Source organism: Ascaphus truei, chromosome 2, assembly GCF_040206685.1.
Source record: "Ascaphus truei isolate aAscTru1 chromosome 2, aAscTru1.hap1, whole genome shotgun sequence".
Classification (NCBI taxonomy): Eukaryota; Metazoa; Chordata; class Amphibia; order Anura; family Ascaphidae; genus Ascaphus; species Ascaphus truei.
Window position 1 is genome coordinate 380,683,094 of NC_134484.1, and position 18,578 is coordinate 380,701,671.

The 18,578-nt window shown below is 42.1% G+C and overlaps 1 protein-coding gene across 7 annotated transcripts in view; it reads right to left on the bottom strand.

The window, feature by feature from the left end:
• SP4 (Sp4 transcription factor) overlaps nt 1–18,578 on the bottom strand; it is a 49,915-nt gene that overhangs the window by 12,058 nt on the left and 19,279 nt on the right. For 4 of the 7 annotated variants that reach the window (XM_075587151.1, XM_075587150.1, XM_075587155.1 and 1 more), the window contains 2 exons: nt 5,614–5,842; nt 4,738–4,937 (listed from right to left, as the gene is read on the bottom strand). In XM_075587151.1, coding sequence (XP_075443266.1) covers nt 4,738–4,937; nt 5,614–5,842 — 429 coding nt within the window. Of the gene's footprint in view, nt 1–3,400; nt 3,500–4,733; nt 4,938–5,613; nt 5,843–18,578 lie in introns of all 7 variants that reach the window. The other 3 variants (XM_075587153.1, XM_075587152.1, XM_075587154.1) reach the window with 3 other exon arrangements.

Genomic DNA, 18,578 nt, shown 5'->3' on the forward strand with positions numbered 1-18,578 from the left:
CTCCCCCCTGCTGGGTCCAATCACGCACTCACACGGGTTATATAGGATCCATTGTGGAGTGGAATCATTATCCCTGAAGTAGTTCAACTACGAAACGCGTAGGATTGTAGTTATGCAGTGTAAGCTCTGCACAATTGTGGACACCAGACACGCTGTTTCAGCCCTCCATGCGGTAATACAAACTTTTTGACTGTCTTATCCAGTATAGTCGCGCTCCTGAACGACGCAACCGGTGACGTCATTAGTAGCCGCCGAGAAAAGGCAAGTTTAATCGGCAATTGCCGTCAGCGTGTAGGTCCCTACAGCAGCGCTCGGAGACACTGAAGTGCATTTTTTCCATAAAATAGACACCTACCACAGCCAGGAACCGATACCCTAACAAGAGGAGGTCCAGTACGCCTATACGGTTGCAGCCTACAGGTTCAAGTGATCAGTGTGGACAACGGTGAAAGGCAGGGTTGCAGACCTGCCTAAGACATGTGAATGTGCTCACAAGTGATTTTTTTATTTGCTAGATGCAATACGGTGGAGGTTTCTTGTTGCCTTTTTCACCCACCATAACTTAAAATGTGATGGCAAACCCTACAGTCTTGAAAATTGCAAAGCCAGCAGTACAACCAACTTCACACTGATGATACCCATTAAGGTTGGAACATGTCTGTGAATGGTTTCTCTGGTTTTGCATCAGATTCCCATGCTGTGCTTTAAAGCTGTGTTAACAGCGAGCATTAGCATATATGGGCTCCATGTAACAATGGTTTTTCAGACAAAAGGTGACACATTGTGTGCTCATTTGCATGTCATTTCCTAGAATCCCTTGCTGCTGTGAAAGCACTGTATGCTGGGGATAATTGTGAAAGACAGGGTTGCAGACCTGCCTAAGACATATTAACGTGCTCACAAGTGATCTTTTTATTTGCTATACGATAATGTGGTGGGTGTTGGGAGTTAGAGCATGCTGGGAATGTGTGTGTTAACTAATGGTATACAAAGAATTTCCCTACAGGTCACAGAGGCACAGCCTAAGGACCCACAGGTCAGCCATTCTTTGAACCCAGGAGATTGGGTACTGGTGAAATGGCACGTCCGAAAATCCCCTCTCGAACCTCATTGGGAGGGACCATTTCAGATTATCCTGACTACCAACACGGTTGTTAAACTTTACGGGAGATCTATGTGGATACATGTCCGATGACAGGTGTCGGACTCGGCTGACGGCTGAAACCGCCCCCTAGGGAAGTGGTGAAAACTTCAACGAAACTGCTCAATCTGTCTTCCTGGGAAACAGTGAAGAAATCATATATTTACTTGCATAATGCATTGTGTAGTTAAAACTGAAATTATATTCTGTGATCGTATTGGATGGAGTGGACACACACACACACACACACACACACACACACACACACACACACACACACACACACACACACACACACGATGCCTGGACACTTTTTGGAAGTAATTTTTTTTATAGTGGGAATTATGATTCACAGGCACCAGAGAGACACGTCACCCATGGCGACACTATAACAATGTTTATCTCCAGGCCACATATAAATATGCTGATCTACTGAATATCTCAAACTGTTGGGTATGAGCACACATTCCACTTGATAGTCAGAGAGGGGTACCGATGCTGCCAATTCCATGGGAAACGAAGGAGATATGCAGGATTATCAGAACTGTTAAATCGAACCAACTATGATGCAACAACCTTTTGCAGTTGGTATGGAGAAGATATGCTTCCTTTGCGCAACCCTCATTTTACAGCCATTTTACAGAAAAGGAAAAAACCTAGGCTACATTTGGTTATTAAGGTCTGTGGCTATTTGTGCTATGCCCAAAATGACACTTCCCCGGTGGTAAAGAGTGCATGCAACAACACTCAAACTTTCACAGAGCAAGGGAGAAGTAATGTGACTTTGACCTGGACTAATCACTCTCACGTGATAACATGGGACATTCCGCCATAAGGCCCCTATCTACTCCAGAAAATGAGTAGTCCCCGCCTAACGTTTCAAGGAACATATTTTATTTGTGGAAATCATGCATACCCCTGGTTACCATACAACTGGTCTGGATCATGCTACTTTGGATATATCACACTTGCCATAAGATATTTTACACATCTAAAAGGACACACTTGACCATCAGGGTTTGCAGATGGACAAGAGAGACTTCAAGCATTTGCATAGCACAGAAAGATTATTCTCTGCCTAAATTCCAACTTATGGTATTATGCTTACTGCTGATCAAATACGGGACCTTGTCAACCTGATGGAACAAGTCAGCAAAGACACTGTGGAAGCTCTGGTGCAAATGACGACTACTGAAATAGTTGCTATACGTACTGTTGCCTTACAAAATCGAATGGCATTGGACTATGTGCTAGTAAGAAAGGAGAAACTTGTGCAGTCATTGGCATGGAGTGTTGTACTTCTATACCTGACAACAGTAACCCTATCAATGACCTGACCCAACACATTAAGAAACAGGCCTCTACACTCCATGCTGAGGAGGCGTGGAACATGGATTCTTGGTTCCGTTCTATTTTTTCTTCAATGACCAGCGCTCTTGCTTATGGTGTGGCTATCCTTATTGGAGGACTTGCAATTTTATGGATTAAATGCTGTATGAAATGTTGTGTACAGATGTCTACAAAAACCCTCAACTCGGCGAATCACCTCACTCTACAACCATGCCATGGGTCGGAGAACATCCACTTCAACCATGATTTCAACGAACCTCCACTTGACCAGGACATTCATAAAATATATGATGAGATATTAACAGACTAAGGACAAATACTATCTAATCCCTAGGGATAAGGAATTAGAAAAGGGGTGACTGAAAGGATTTTTGTGACTCCCTTTAAAGATGATGAGTACAAAAACATGTTTTTCTGTTTGTTCATTTTTCCTTTGTGTGTTATCTTGTTTTTGCACCCGATCCCTAATTTTTACATGGCATCAAATGTGTTCAGTTTTTCCTGCACATGACCTACAAATACCTTCTAGATAGCCAATCAGTTGCGGACTCACACATATCTCTGCACACGTTACTATTTATTTTACAAGATGCAGATTCCATCCTATCAGACACTAGAATGCATCACAGATGTACTACTCTATCCAATCCGATGCTATCAAATTTATGTTACACCCCTGTAAGCTGTTCAATATATCTTGTGCTTGTTATGCAACTATACTCTTGGTATAGCTTGCATCTTACTATATAGTAAATCCAGTTCAAGAATTACTCAGTTGTTTGTGTGTCTTCTGTAAGAATATTTTCCTTAAAATTATGGGCCGAATTAAATATAAATACATAAAAATAAATATATATGTATATTCTCTATGTAACTTTCCATTAGATATGACACAGGCTATGCTCTCACCTACTGCTCTTTGCTTAAAAACTAGAAAAATATTTGTGTATATTCTTTAGGTCCTGGACAGCATATTGCCCACCACTGCTGCTGCTGCTGTGACTGTTGCTGTGGAAAAGAAGAAAAGTGTTGCCACGAGAAATAAAGCAGAAGGGTTGCCAGATGACCCCGGCACAGAAGCAATGTTAAAGAAGAGTGATGGCACATCTGTGACTCAGCTCTTCTTTTCTTCTTTGTGCCAGAATGCCAAGAAAGCTCACTTAGAACCATGGCATATAATGAAACGAAAAGGAAAAAAAGAGGGGCAAGCATATCTCAAAGTTGTCTACATCACGGGTACGCAAAGTTTTGGCGCAGCACCCCCGTCACCGCTCCTCCCCTGCCTTCCTAAAGAGTAAAATGACGCTAGGGGTCACGTGGGGTGACGTCAATTATGCCGCTTCACCACAGCAACGCATATTCTGAGCCAAGATCGTATAGAGTACAGAGGCCTCGAAGATCGCAGGGCCTATGTAGGTGCCGCGTTCCCCAAAAAAATCTTGCGCTCCCCAGTTTGTGCACTCCTGGTCAACATAATAGGGGTTTATTGATTAAACTGTGATAGTGCTGATCGGGAACTATCACATGGAACCTTGAATGGACTTTGATTGACACTCAGTTTAATAAATAACCCCAAATATATTATTTGACAAAAAATATATTCTATTACTTTTGCTACTTAAAAAAACATCCTCTGTAAGGCACAATTCATTCAGATTTTGGATCCTGGTTTGGTACCTGAACTTCTCTGTTTAACCATTGACCACTTATGTAAAAATGATACCTTAAGACTAAGGCTGCGCTTATAGTGCCTGGCGACGCGACGTCGCTCCAAAACAAATACATTGACTCCGTCGCAAGCGCTTATAGTAAGCGCGACAGAGCGACCAAAATTTTTGAAGCCGGGTCTATTTGATTTTTTAGAGACAGTCACCACATGCGACTGTCTCTAAAACAATCAGAGACCGCGGCCCGCCCCCTTTCGTGATGTCACTGGCCTTGTCGTCAGCGACGTCGCTTCAAATCAAATTATAACTTTCGCTGGTGGCGACGGCGAACGTCATTGGTCGCGTCGCCAGCACTATAAGCGCGGCCTTGGTCGCAATCCTTGTGGAAGGCGATCGCTGATTTAAGCGTGTATGTCTCATTATTTTTAGTTCATACAGACAGTCTTTATTTATTTATCTGGTTGCTAGGTCAGTCTCAATGCTAAAAGTACCAGATATTTAAATGGCATTTTCCCCCCTTTGCATAAATATATTTTACTTAAAATCAAATTCTGGAAAAGAGGCATAAAGCAGACTGACCCGTGTGAGTTCTTCTGTGCCTTTGTAATTCATCACTCCTTGTAAACCTTTTGCCACAAAATATCCAATTACACACAAAAGGTCTTTCTCCTGTATGCCAACGAAGGTGTGCTCGGAGGTGTGAGGTCTTTCCATAGACTTTTCCACATCCCTCTATATGACAGATGTGCTGCTTCTTTTTCCCAGGTTCAGTGCTGCTTCTAACAGAAGAGAAATGATGAAGTAAAAAATACAGAAATGTTGTCTTGAAAACACATCTGTTTGAGCGGACAAAAGAAATCAGGAAGAGCTGTTTCTTAAGTTGTTATTTTATTATATATTATTTTATAGAAGTGTAAATCTTAATTTACTGCTATGACTAGTTATATCTGTTGTCGTTGGTTAAAATGTGTATGTCAATTAAACTGCCAAGCCTGAGCTGTTACAAACCAAGATTATTTAATCTTCTCTACCAGATGGACCTGTAATGTACTGATGCATAATGTTTTCGTGCTCCCTCTGGCATCTTGAAGCCTTAAGAAACCAGAGAAAAAAAGTTGCAGACTATTATTTTGTAATTTACTGAGAAACTTATATTGGATGTCATATTGAGGGGAAGTGGAATACTTTAATCTGCGGACATAAGAATGTTTGAGGGCTTCCTGTTCCCTATAACTGCTAAAGGCTTTGGTAGGAATTATTGTAACTCATATGGCTACATGTAGCACTGCTGATAAAACTTATGATAATACATAAGTACAGGATTACTGCCTAACACATTACATGGTTCCTTAGTCTCACACAAAACATGTTTTTAACAATATACTAAAGTTAATCTAAACAAGTTTGGTTGTAACGGCAATTCTTCTACAAAAGCTCATGAGCATGTGTACATACCTTCCTTCTCCTTCTCTACAGTTAGGACAAGAACATGCAACTCTTCTTAACCTTTTGCCAGGCTGTATCTCCTGATCTGAAGATGGCTGGGACTGCTGAAGTTGCACTTGTGTGAGTTGGTCTGGACTGACAGCACCAATTGTTGCATTAGCAATACCCCCTACTGATACGGTTACAGGAGCTAATGTAGCTTGTTGTAATTTCAATCCTTCCGGTCCTTGTTGCTGACCTGTATAGTAGACGAATAAAACTGTTACAAGGAGAAAGATCCAAAATATTCTGGCTATGTTTTTTGTTACTTTGAAATCATCATATTTAAAAGATACTTCTATAGCAGTGATAGAAATTTAGCATTGTCACACAATACAAAACAGGTCTGAGTTATGCTTATAGAGAGGAATATAGACAGTAAGATGTGTCTCGTTTAAAATGTGCCTAGAAGCTGCTGTGCTTAGCTCACAGTTCAAGGGATGGGAAATAAAATAGTACTACAGTGCAGTGGTGGAACTACCATAAGTGCAGTCAGCTCAGCTGCGTTAGAGGACGATCCTCCTGCAGCCGGAACAGTCTTGCTGCAGTTCTACAGGTCCCTCTCTCGCTTCTCCATCCCTCCCCCGTCTTCTCCCCCCTAGGCTCTACATTTGGTCCTCGGAGGGACTGCATGGTAGGTTGCCTTTAATGAAAATCCTGAGGGTCAACAAGGAATTACATTGTGATAACTAAAGTAATTATTTTTATTATAATTTATTTGTAAAGCGCCAACATATTCCGCAGTGCGGTACAATGGGGTATAGTCATGTATATTACAAAAAAAATAAAAAATGTTACATACTGTACAGGTGAGGACGAACATGCACAAACAGATACAAAGAGGTCATGAGGGCTCTGCTCATGAGTTTACAAATCTAGAGCAATGGTTCTTAATCTTTTTGAACCTACGGACCCCTAGTCCCTCTGTTTACCTATGGACCCACACACTATTAAAAAATATATTTTTTTTATAAAAATGGTTAAAAAAATATGAACTGAGTATAGGATACAGTGAGTGACAGAAATATGAGGCCTTTGTGGTTGCTAATAGCGGTTTGCAGAACTTAAATATCAGAGTTTTTTTTTCTGGTTCTGTTTTAGACAGTTCCAAAACGTTATTTTTTGAGGGCGGTTATGACGAACCCCCTGGACCTGCTCCACGGAGCCCCAGGTGGTCCATGGACCACAGGTTAAGAACACCTCATCTACAGGTAATGAGGGACAATGTTGAAGCAAGAAGGTAAAGTGGCTACTCATTATAGGATGGAGTGTATCTCAGGTTGGAATATGGCCCAGCTCGATAGCTGATTCATTAAGGTTTGGGAGGGGGATGTTATATAGGGTGGATATTGGTCCAGCCGTACAGCTGGTCCCAATGGGGTTTGATGTTAGAGGTATGCCAGATAGGTTCCAAGGGCCAACAGGAAAGGTACACCTGGTAACTCTTGAGTTTATTGCCCAAATAGCACTTTGAAAGTCCCTGTTCTCATGGGACATTTGTCTTTATAAAACATTTTTCTAGAGCAAACCAATTGCAACTGTACATTATTTGGGGAACGTGTGGTTATGGAGCAATAGTGCAGATTCTTAAGCTGTAAATAGTTTCCTGTGTTGTAATTAATTTTTAATTTGGGAAAACATTTTTGATGTACTTTTAATTTGAATGCTGTAAACTAGGATTGGAGCCTTTGGGCCAAAATAAGCCAACTAAGGGCTTATTAGGGACCCTCATCTGCACCTGCAATGTCACATTAAAACTCACTTTGGTCAAGATATTGAAGTTCAAAGTTTTAGTAGTTGTATTGGTCCTGGAGAAATGCAGATTTGTTCTAGTTTGTGATACTTTTGAGCAGACCAACATCTGAATAGATTAAATTAAAGTGTATGTATATGTACAGTGGCGAGAAAAAGTGTGAACCCCAATGACAATTACAGAAACTCCATAGTTTTTTTTCATCATAACCTTCTTGAATCAAAAACATAGTCTTTTCTTAAATATCCAATAGAGTTTATATTAACCAATTCCATGGTCTTTTGAAACACAATGATGTACAGGCATACCCCGCTTTAAGGACACTCACGAGTAAGTACATATCGTCCAATAGTCAAACGGCAGTGCACTCATTGCACCTGTCAGCACATCCTGAACAGCAAAGTTGAACTCCCTACCTGCACCGAAGCTGTGCGCAAGCGGGGAGACTATAGAGCCTGTTACACATATATGATGATTGCAGTACAGTACATGCATGGATAAGTGGGAATTAAGGGAGTGCTTCACTTTAAGTACATTTTCGCTTTACATACATGCTCCAGTCCCATTGCGTACGTTAATGCGGGGTATGCCTGTATGAATTAAACAAAGAACCGCAGAGTAACAGCCAAGGATCTGCAGAGTACTCTGGCCTTGGCTAATGGGAGTGTTCATGACTCAACTATCAGACAAAGACTAAACAGGAATGGTGTTAATGAAAGGATAGCTCTCTAAAAAGAACATTGCTGCCCGTCTGAAGTTCGCCAAGGAGCACAGATGATCCACAAGACATCTGGAACAATGTTCTCTGGACAGACGAGTCAAAGGTAGATCTTTTTGAACACACACATATATATATATATATATATATATATATATATATATATATATATATATATATATATACACACATACGTTTCCAGACTTACTGTTTTCGGCCCATGGACCAACATGCTGAAAACCCCAGCTCGTTCATGGCCCCGGAAAAACAGTGAGTCTTGTGGCCTGGGAGGATTAACCCTGCATTGCTCCATGCTTCTGAATGGGACCTGCAGTGTTAATCCTCAGATTGATGGGCCATCTGCTCGTTAAGAATACCTGTACTCGCGTTATAGATGAGCTACACATCCATCTGCAGCAGTCTCCCCACAGCACTGAAGGCAAAATGCCGGGCTGTACAGTATTTCCTTCCCCTGGATAATGTAGATGCCCGAATATGGGGTTCTATACATCATAAGGTGGAGGCTATGTGACCATATTCGGTCATCTACATCAAGGGGACAGGCCATTTAAATCATTTGAATGCATGAACCCACAGAGTTAATCCTCCAGGGCCAACATCACACGCAGTAACTCTTCTCTGTGACACTGCCACACACACAGTAACTATTCCCCCCTAACACGAACCTGATGGGTGGGGGGAAGTCTCAGTCCTGCAGCTCTCTGCCTCGGTCCTTCTCTCACTCCTCTACTCCACCGCCTGCTCTCCGCTGCCACACTACACATTAAGATGTGCAAAGCTGACCTGTCAGTCACCCCGCTGCCAGACTCAGCGCACCCGATCCTCATGTGACAATAGTGAAGCAGGATATCCAGAGAAACACCCCAGAGTTTTCAACTCCATTAGTGCCAGTCAGCAACGAGGATGGTCTACTGTTTTTAGTATGTATTCTACAAGTGCAGCTTGAAACATGGTGCAAACTGTTGTGAAATATAGAATCTTTATTAAAATATATTCCTCTTGGATACACCAAAAATTGTAATACGAGTGCTGGATGAATTTAGGTCACCCGAAAATATCGGCAATTAACAATGTACAAGAGTAAATTGAAAAATGGTGCAAAATGTGATCAAATAAAGAATATTTTTTATTAAACAGCAAAACACTTTGCACTACATTTTTTTTTTAAATATAGGATTGAAGCTGGGGGTTTCTGGAGCTGAATGGTGTTCATTTCAGCTTTGGAGATCCCATGTTTCCAGAGATACTTACCTCTGTAGGAGGTACCGGTATGTCTGTGGAGTTTAAATGTCCAGGTCACGCGGGCCAATAGCAAGCTGTGAGGGATGACGTCACTGCATCCTATTGGTCCGCATGAAGTGGGTGATTTAAGCCGCCATCTAGTTAGGCATACAAGCTACCTGGTTGCAGAGATACCAGCTCATCTGAAATGCGAGTATCGTTTTTCTCTTCCTGCAAGATGGCCCATCAAGCAAAGAATTAAAGCTCTGGGGTCCCATTAAAAAGCATGGAACCCTGCAGTGGTAATCCTTCCGGGTCACTTGGACTTGCTGTCCTTGTGGCCCCTAGGGGGCCGCAGGTGTACACATTTTTCTCTGCGGCTACAAAGATAGTAAGTTTGGCTACATCTGCAGCTCTGGTATGTCTTTTTTGCAAAAACTTCTTGATGGAACATGGTAGTGTGGTCATAGAGTTACTATCACCCTGCAAAATCTCAGCAAATCAGTAACATATATGGGACACATATTCAAAACTACCATAACAGTTAGCCTTTGTTATATTCTGTGCCACAGTGTGTCTGACAGTTAACTGCTTGCGTGATGGACCTGAGCAATTCTCTCTTTACCATCTCCGCAGATGCAGCATTATCAGAATATAACAAAAGGAATGAGCAGGAATACTTCGAGAGTACGGCATCTTCTAAAGAAACAGTAGTTCTAGCTCTAGTAGAGGATTCAAATAGCAAGGAAAAGTAATTTGAAATTCCACTACCACATGCTCTATCCTTTGATGGCACTTTTTGGCGTGACATTTGTTCATGTGACGTAGCATTGAGGAATTTCCAAGGTGATAGTTTCCAACCTCGCTGACTTTGTGCTTGCATACACCGCAAACCGCCATGCATTGGTTGTCTGAGTCAGAGTAGAATTCGTTCCAGACTGGACAAGAGATCTTTTTTTATTTTGTCTGGCTGTGAGAGAGAGTAAAGAGTTAAACTATCTCTGTGCTCTAAGGAAACCTCATCCTAGTGTCAGATTTCCTGAACTGCTTCAAATGATTGAGCAGGGTTTAAAAAGCAGGAAGTAACTGCCCGTCAGTGTTCCTGCTCCAGCAAGAGTGGAGGATCAGAGAAGGATTGACTGACTGGAAAACAAAACCAGCACTAAATCTGCAGGGACTCAGGCTTCTTGTATCCCAGCTTCCTCCCAAGCATCAAATAGGGCGGGCCGTTTATCTAGAGGAGCCATCTCCTTGGTGTGGAAATTCTTTGAATATTCACCCAATGGCACGGTGGGGGAATTTGTGGTTGTCTACTGCTGCAACAGCACTGCAATCACCTTGATGTTTGGGATAAGCACTATCAGCAGCACTTTGCGTCACCTTCTACCTACAGGCGTGAATTAAAAAAAAAAACGATCAAGACTACCACCCGCCTCCACCACCCCTACCACTTCCTGACTTAAAAGGGGGAGGTCCCTCAAACCTTCACTGCACAAGCAGCCATGGGGTGCTCCACAGTCTGACCCTCCTAGGAGTTCTTCTCCAAGGAGTTGTCCTATTGCGGGTGCTTCCTCAACCATTGCCCCCTTTGAAATTTCCTCCTGTTGGACCACACTCACCACAGTGCACAAGGATGCATTATCTGTTCTGTGGGCACATTGTTAATAGAGGTGAGCTACTTGAGGACAGGCAGACAAACTTGATCAGTGTTATGTGCCGACGCCAGTGACACTTTGGTACTGTAGTTCAACAAGTAGGTGACGATGGAGATACAAGATCCTTAGGCTGCGCTTATACTGCCAGCGATGTGCCCGATGACGTCACCTGTCGCCATTGCGATAGTTGCATTTAAAGTTTAGGCAACATCGCTGGCTACAAGGCCAGTGATGTCAGAAAGGGGGAAGGGAGAGGGATGGAGAAGCTCTCTGATTGGCCACAAGGGGAGACCGTCGCTGAAAAAATCAAATAACAGTGACTACCACATTTTTGGTAGCGCTGTCGCCGTCTCGTGCACTATAAGCACTGATGACGACGACAATGCATTTGTTTTGCAGAGAATATAGAATCAGTATGGCGATGACAGATGTGTATGGACACTAGTTTCATGACAGCCTTTTTAGAATTTGGGGTTTGTGATGCGATGCACAGAATTCTAATTTTTTGGGATGATGATTTGTGTAATTATACCTTAGGGTAGATATTTTTGCCCAATGTTCATGATTACAATGGTGGGATGGAGGGCGATGAAATTTGTAGATGTTTTACCCGAACCACGTCTTGGCTCACCATTTTTGTTTTCTTCGGGTGAGGTAGTAGGAATCGCTTTTTGTGTTCTTCCTTTTCTATAAACTAGCTTGTCATGATAATATCATGAGATATTAGGTATTTTAATCCCTCCGGAGCTTAAGGGATTAATACGCTACCATTTGAAGTTAAAATACAATATTTGGGGTTTCTTACTTGTCATGAATCTGTGGGAGCTTCAAAGGGGCTTGATTGAAGTTGGGTGTGAAAAGTACAACAAGAGGGTTTATTGTATGTTAACACCTTTGCAGGCCTAGTGGTAAAAACTGATATGTTCTCGAGATAAGGACATATGTTCTGTTAGAGATGGGTGCTCTGACAAACAAAAGGGATTTCAAAGGCAGTCTCTAGATGGTTCTGCAAGGTTGAAGAGGTGTGGCTAAGAAACTATTCAACACAAATTTTCATATTAAAAAATGAGAATATCATGTGATGTCCTCTGCTGAACCTGCTAAAAATTACATGTGTATCTGTGGAACCAAGCCGCACATAAGGCTTAGCAGGTTCTAAGGGACATATATTAATATTTATCTTAATTTTAGGTTTAGTCTCATTGCGTCCGCCACGAGTGTCTGAATGTATTGATGTGTCTCATGTGTGTGTAAGTATTACAGAAGTGAAGTTATGAGGGCAGTTATATAGTAAGACAAGATCCAAACTTCTTTGGAAGGAGTTTTTTTTTTTTTTTTACTCTATTGTAAAACTGTGAATCCCACAGCTAATTTACGACAGGGTCTGGGTTTATATGGTTTAGAATAACTATTTAAGTCTGAGCAATGATTATGAACAAAGGAATGGAAGCAGGCACACGGTCTTTCTAAAGGTGCAGTTTATTGTGCCACCAAAGGTCCAACGTTTCGGCAAATAGATTGCCTTTATCAAGGAGAGGGCCCTCTCCTTGATAAAGGCAATCTATTTGCCGAAACGTTGGACCTTTGGTGGCACAATAAACTGCACCTTTAGAAAGACCGTGTGCCTGCTTCCATTCCTTTGCTTAAGTACCTCTGGGATGTCTGGACCTCCCTGGATACAGCGCACCGGCAGATAAGTACCCCCCTCCAGCACCTACCAGCGGTGTGCATGTGCTTCTACATATATCAATGATTATGAACAACAGATGTCTACAGAGGTGTATCTGGGACCAGATACTGGATATCGCATCATCGCTTTCCGGTGAGCTCTCTGGGGAAAATGTATGGCATTTGGTAACGTATAGTGTTTTCTGTCTTTGTTTATCCTTTTTATTTTAAGAAGCTGTAAATAACTGTATGTTTTCGTAATCCTTTTTCTGTAACCTAAGCATTGTATTTTTATATATATTAAATATTTTAATAAGTAATGCTTTGGGCTCTGAATGAACTATTGCACGCTCTGGGGAGAGTATTAAAGTGTTCGGACACATTTGGCTACCACTTATTTTTGTGTGTTAAAGTGCATAGTTTTTTCTATAATAAACAGGGACCTGGGGCCCTCGCAAATTTTACCTTTACATCTTATCATATTTGCATACCCCAGGTGGTGGCAGTGGATAGATATGATTTGCAATTGAGTAGGGGTTAATATGAACTCAGTGGAGGTACCTTGCGAAGGAGAAAGTAGCCGTGTGTATTAACTCTGGTTGCAAATCTAAGTCACATGCTCACTTGTGTGCTGTTCGTGGCGGTAATATATTGGGACAGATTTAGGAGAGATGGAACTCATTTGAGGGACCTTTGCGAAGGTGAAGAGTGGGGCAGCTTGCAGGTTGTCCTGTAGAGGAGATATTGTCCATTTGATGGACCTCTGCGGAGGTGAAGAGTGGGAGCGCTTGCGGGCGTGAGTATTAACAATTGTCCCGTATGCAGAAAAAAAAAAAGAAGAAAAAAAAAAAACAACACCCCTTGGCCTCTTCTTTCTAAAACAAAATTTGTAATTTGCACATACAGCAGCATCCTGTGGAAAAAGACTTTACTCGTCATTTCAAGGCCTAGTCCAAAATTGATTACCTGCTAGGCCAGTGTTATTTAGCAGCTAAAAAATGGAATTCAAAGTCGATAATTTACTACGCTCTGATCATGCCATCATTTCAATTACTATGGATATAGAGAGTGTTTCGTACGTCTGGGAATTTTACAAAGAAATTATACTTAGAAAAGGTAAAGAGAATTTAAGACGCTATACAGCTATGGCAACGCGTCGCCAGAAGCCATCTGAGCAAGGTAAGGGACCTTACAGAGGCATTCGCCGCTCCCCAGGCATTTAATTTAAATGCCTTTGGGAAGAGCGCGGGGCCTTTGTAACCACCGCGCCCCCCCCCTCCCCACAAAATCTCACACCCCGAGATTGCTCACCCCTGCCCTATAGGACATTACAATATTTAAACCATAAACAAATATAAATATATTTCATCTTTCATTTTTGGTGTCAATTATGTATTCAATTACTATTATTTTTTTTACCTTCTGTATCCCTTTGGTCTTTATAGGAAACTTTACAATATAACGAGATTTAGGAGGCACATGCGCGAGGCGGACTGTAATGGACGCATGAGAGACACACTCTGGGTTTAAGTGGGAGAAGCGGCAGAATTAAGCTAATCTATGATCTTATTTATGACCCCAAAAGCACGATCCAGGCCATCGGAACCTTCCCTGATGACACTAAAAGACTCAAAACAAAGAAAACTCACACAACGAGAAGTACAACAATACTTCCCCAAAAAGGATCTCCCGACAGAGTCCCAAGATGGCGACGGCTCACCGCATGACACGAAGAGATCTAAATCTGAATCGGACAAGGGGAATCCAGATACTCTACCAAGCAGGACATTGAAGACCTGTTTGTGAGGCTTCACAATATGGTCCAAAAAGAGATGTGATCGTCTCTCACAGGCATCAAACAAGATATTACCGCTCTGGGAACTCGCACGCATATCCTGGAAGAAAAAAATGGATGCCACAGCGGAGGCCCTACAAGGTACAGTAACCAAAGTTCATATCTTGCAGAGCTGTATAGAAGATATAACCATGAGACAGGAAGAGGCGGACAACTGTGCAAGGAGAAACAACTTATGAATCCGGAAACATTGCTGAGATGGTGGCGGACCCAGAAGAGTTTCTGGGCCGATGGTTCAAGGCCTCCTGCCGGACATGCCTCCAGAACAATTACTGATGGATAGGTGCCACAGGGCATTGCGCCCCAAACCCTCACCAGGCAACTTGGCCAGAGACGTGGTCCACAGGCTACACTTCTACAAGACCAAAGAAGCCTTCCTATGCGCTACCAGAGACGAGAGGCCAAACACGTTTGAGAACATGCCTCTCCAAATGTTTCAGGACATAACCCCAGCCACACTGGCCCAAAGGAGGAACCTTAGACCAGTGACCGAGCTCTTGCCAGAAAAGGGTGTTCAATATCGATGGGGGTTCCCATGTAAAATCTTGGTGAGCCAGGAAGGCCGCACTCATGCCCTGAGGGATCTGGAAAAAGCGACCCCCTTCTTGGAAAGCTTGGGGATCACTCCACCGCAAGGCCTGCAAGCCCCCAAGCTGCAGAGTGGCACAAAGTTCCTGAAAGGAAGCGCACAGATAGACAGATCCCCGGACCAACCCCCCGCCGGAGTCGGTAGGCTGAAGGCCTTACTCCACTCCTCCCAGGTCTAAATCAGGACCATTTATGGGCTAACGGTAAAGCCACCCATAAGGCCTAACTAGGGAAATGGGTGTATTAACCGGACCAAGGACCACATGGATGGTCATCTAAAGACCCTCAGACCTACAGTCATTGTTCGGATAAATATAAGCATCTGAAAGAGGTGAGGAGAAATACAAAGATGGACGATATATATTTGTTTAACTGGACACAGTTAGTACTCTTGATTATAAGTGGTTGGTTAACAAGCAAAACCCACACCCCTTTTTCTCGTCAGAATGGACTAGACATTGAAGAAGAGAAAACGGTCGGGAAAACGAATGTGCTCCAGTAACATACCCAAACACTAGATAAGATTAATGCACAGCAACCATAATGTTTACTTATATATTTGTTTATAAAAGTTAAAAAAAAAAAAAAAAAGAAGGGGGGTGGGGTGGGGATATATATATATATATATATATATATATATATATATATATATATATATATATATATCAATCAAAAATGAATAGACAATACCGTTCTGTGGCTAACGAAATGCTTTTATTAGCGCAAGCTTTTCGAGAGACACTGATCTCTTCTTCTGGCGGTAGTACATTGAATAAAGCAGGCAAGGGTTTACTTAAAAACAGTGTGTGTGTATATATAATATACAGTGGTGTGAAAAAGAAAGTGCACCCTCTTTGAATTCTATGGTTTTACATATCAGGACATAATAAAAATCACCTGTTCCTTAGCAGGTCTTAAAATTAGGTAAATAAAAGCTCAGATGAAAAACAACACATGACATATTACACCGTGTCATGATTTATTTAACAAAAATAAAGCCAAAATGGAGAAGCTATTTTCAAAAACAGACAAAGATACCCAATGCTACATACAATGTGACAAAAGGCATGGGAGATTAAGAATAGGCCGGGGGGGGGGGGGTTAAATACTGGCCGGGGGGAGGTTAAATATGGGCCGGGGGCTGTACATAGAGTTGTGTGAAAAAGAAAGTACATCCTCTTTGAATTATATGTTTTTATATATCAGGACATAATAACAATCATCTGTTCCTCAGCAGGTCTAACAATTAGGCAAATACAACCTCAGATGAACAACAAAACGACATATTACACCGTGTCATGATTTATTTAACAAAAATAAAGCCAAAATGGAGAAGCCATGTGTGAAAAACTAAGTACACCCTTACTGCTTCCATAGGAATTAAGATGCTAAGTAGCAGACAGGTGCTGCTAACCAAATGCCCTTGATTAATTGATCATCAGCAAGTGTGATCACCTCTATAAAAGCCGAAGTTTTAGCAGTTTGCTGGTCTGGAGCATTCAGGTGTGTGTTAACACAATGCCAAGGAGGAAAGACATCAGCAATGATCTTAGAGAACCAATTTTAGCTGCCCATCAATCTGGGAAGGGTTATAAGGCCATTTCCAAACAATTTAAAGTCCATCATTCTACAGTGAGAAAGATTCAAAAGTGGAAAACATTCAAGACAGTTGCCAATCTTCCCAGGAGTGGACGTCCCAGCAAATTCACCCCAAGGTCAAACAGTGCAATTCTCAGAGAAATTGCAAAATACCCAAGAGTTACATCTCAGACTCTACAGGCCTCAGTTAGCATGTTAAATGTTAAAGTTCATGACAGTACAATTAGAAAAAGACTGAACAAGTATGGTTTGTTTGGAGGGGTTGCCAGGAGAAAGCCTCTTCTCTCTAAAAAGAACATGGCAGCACGGCTTAGGTTTGCAAAGTTGCATCTGACCAAACCACAAGACTTCTGGAACAATGTCCTTTGGACAGACAAGACCAAAGTGGAGATGTTTGGCCATAATCCACAGCGCCACGTTTGGCAAAACCAAACACAGCATATCAGCACAAACACCTCATACCAACTGTCAAGCACGGTGGTGGAGGGGTGATGATTTGGGCTTGTTTTGCAGCCACAGGACCTGGGAACCTTGCAGTCATTGAGTCGACCATGAACTCCTCTGTATACCAAAGTACTCTAGAGTCAAATGTGAGGCCATCTGTTCGACAGCTAAAGCTTGGACGAAATTGGGTCATGCAACAGGACAATGATCCCAAGCACACCAGCAAATCTACAACAGAATGGCTGAAAAAGAAAAGAATCAAGGTGTTGCAATAGCCTAGTCAAAGTCCAGACCTCAACCCGATTGAAATGCTGTGGCTGGACCTTAACAGAAATGTGCATAAACAAATGCCCACAAACCTGAATGAACTGAAGCAACGTTGTAAAGAAGAGTGGGCCAAAATTCCTCCACAACGATGTGAGAGACTGATAAAGTCATACAGAAAACAATTCAAGTTATTGCTGCTAAAGGTGGTTCTACAAGCTATTGAATCATTAGGAGTACTTAGTTTTTCACACATGGCTTCTCCATTTTGGCTTTATTTTTGTTAAATAAATCATGACAGTGTAATAGGTCATGTGTTGTTGTTCATCTGAGGTTGTATTTACCTAATTTTAAGACCTGCAAAGAACAGATGATTGTTATCTGAGTGTGTGTGTAAGAGTGAGTCTGAGTGAGTGCGTGTGAGAGTGTGAGTGAGTCTGTGTCTCTGTGTGTGTGTGTGCGAGTCTGTGTGCGCGCCTCTGTGTGTGTGTCTCGCTGTCGCCCTCTCGCTCACCCTGTCTCTCGCTCACACACTCTCTCTCTCACCCACACACACACACTCTCTCTCTCACCCACACTCTCTCTCTCTGTCTGACCCACACTCTGGATCTGGATATCTTATTTACCCTGTATATATCTTAATTGCCCTATACCTACACCGAAATAACCAATACTGCTTTCTTCCAGATCTAACTCTCGAGCTTCACACGGGAGACATCGGAATCCCCCCTAACCCAGAAGACAGGTAGGGAACACCTCCCCTCCAATGTATAACATTGCGGGAATCAGGGTAGCTGGACATTGAGGGACTGCGGATCAGGTAAGATCCCAGGCGGGATTGCGGATTTAGAAATTGTGAAGCTGGGGCATCAAGACACTGGTTAAGGGGTTGAGGAAACTAGTCATTCACATCTGGCTTTTTTTTCTAGATCCGACATTTACACACACACACACACACACACACGTAATTATGTAACAAGGACTAATTGTAAAGTATAAATGTAATACAATAAATAAACTTATGTCAAAAACTAATGATGTTCTTACTAGGAATTTATTCAATAAAAAAAAAAGCAGGACTGGGGGCGGGGCTAAGTGGCAAGTAGATTTTTTTTGGTTCGGCGAGTAGATTGTTGGGTGATTTGTCGA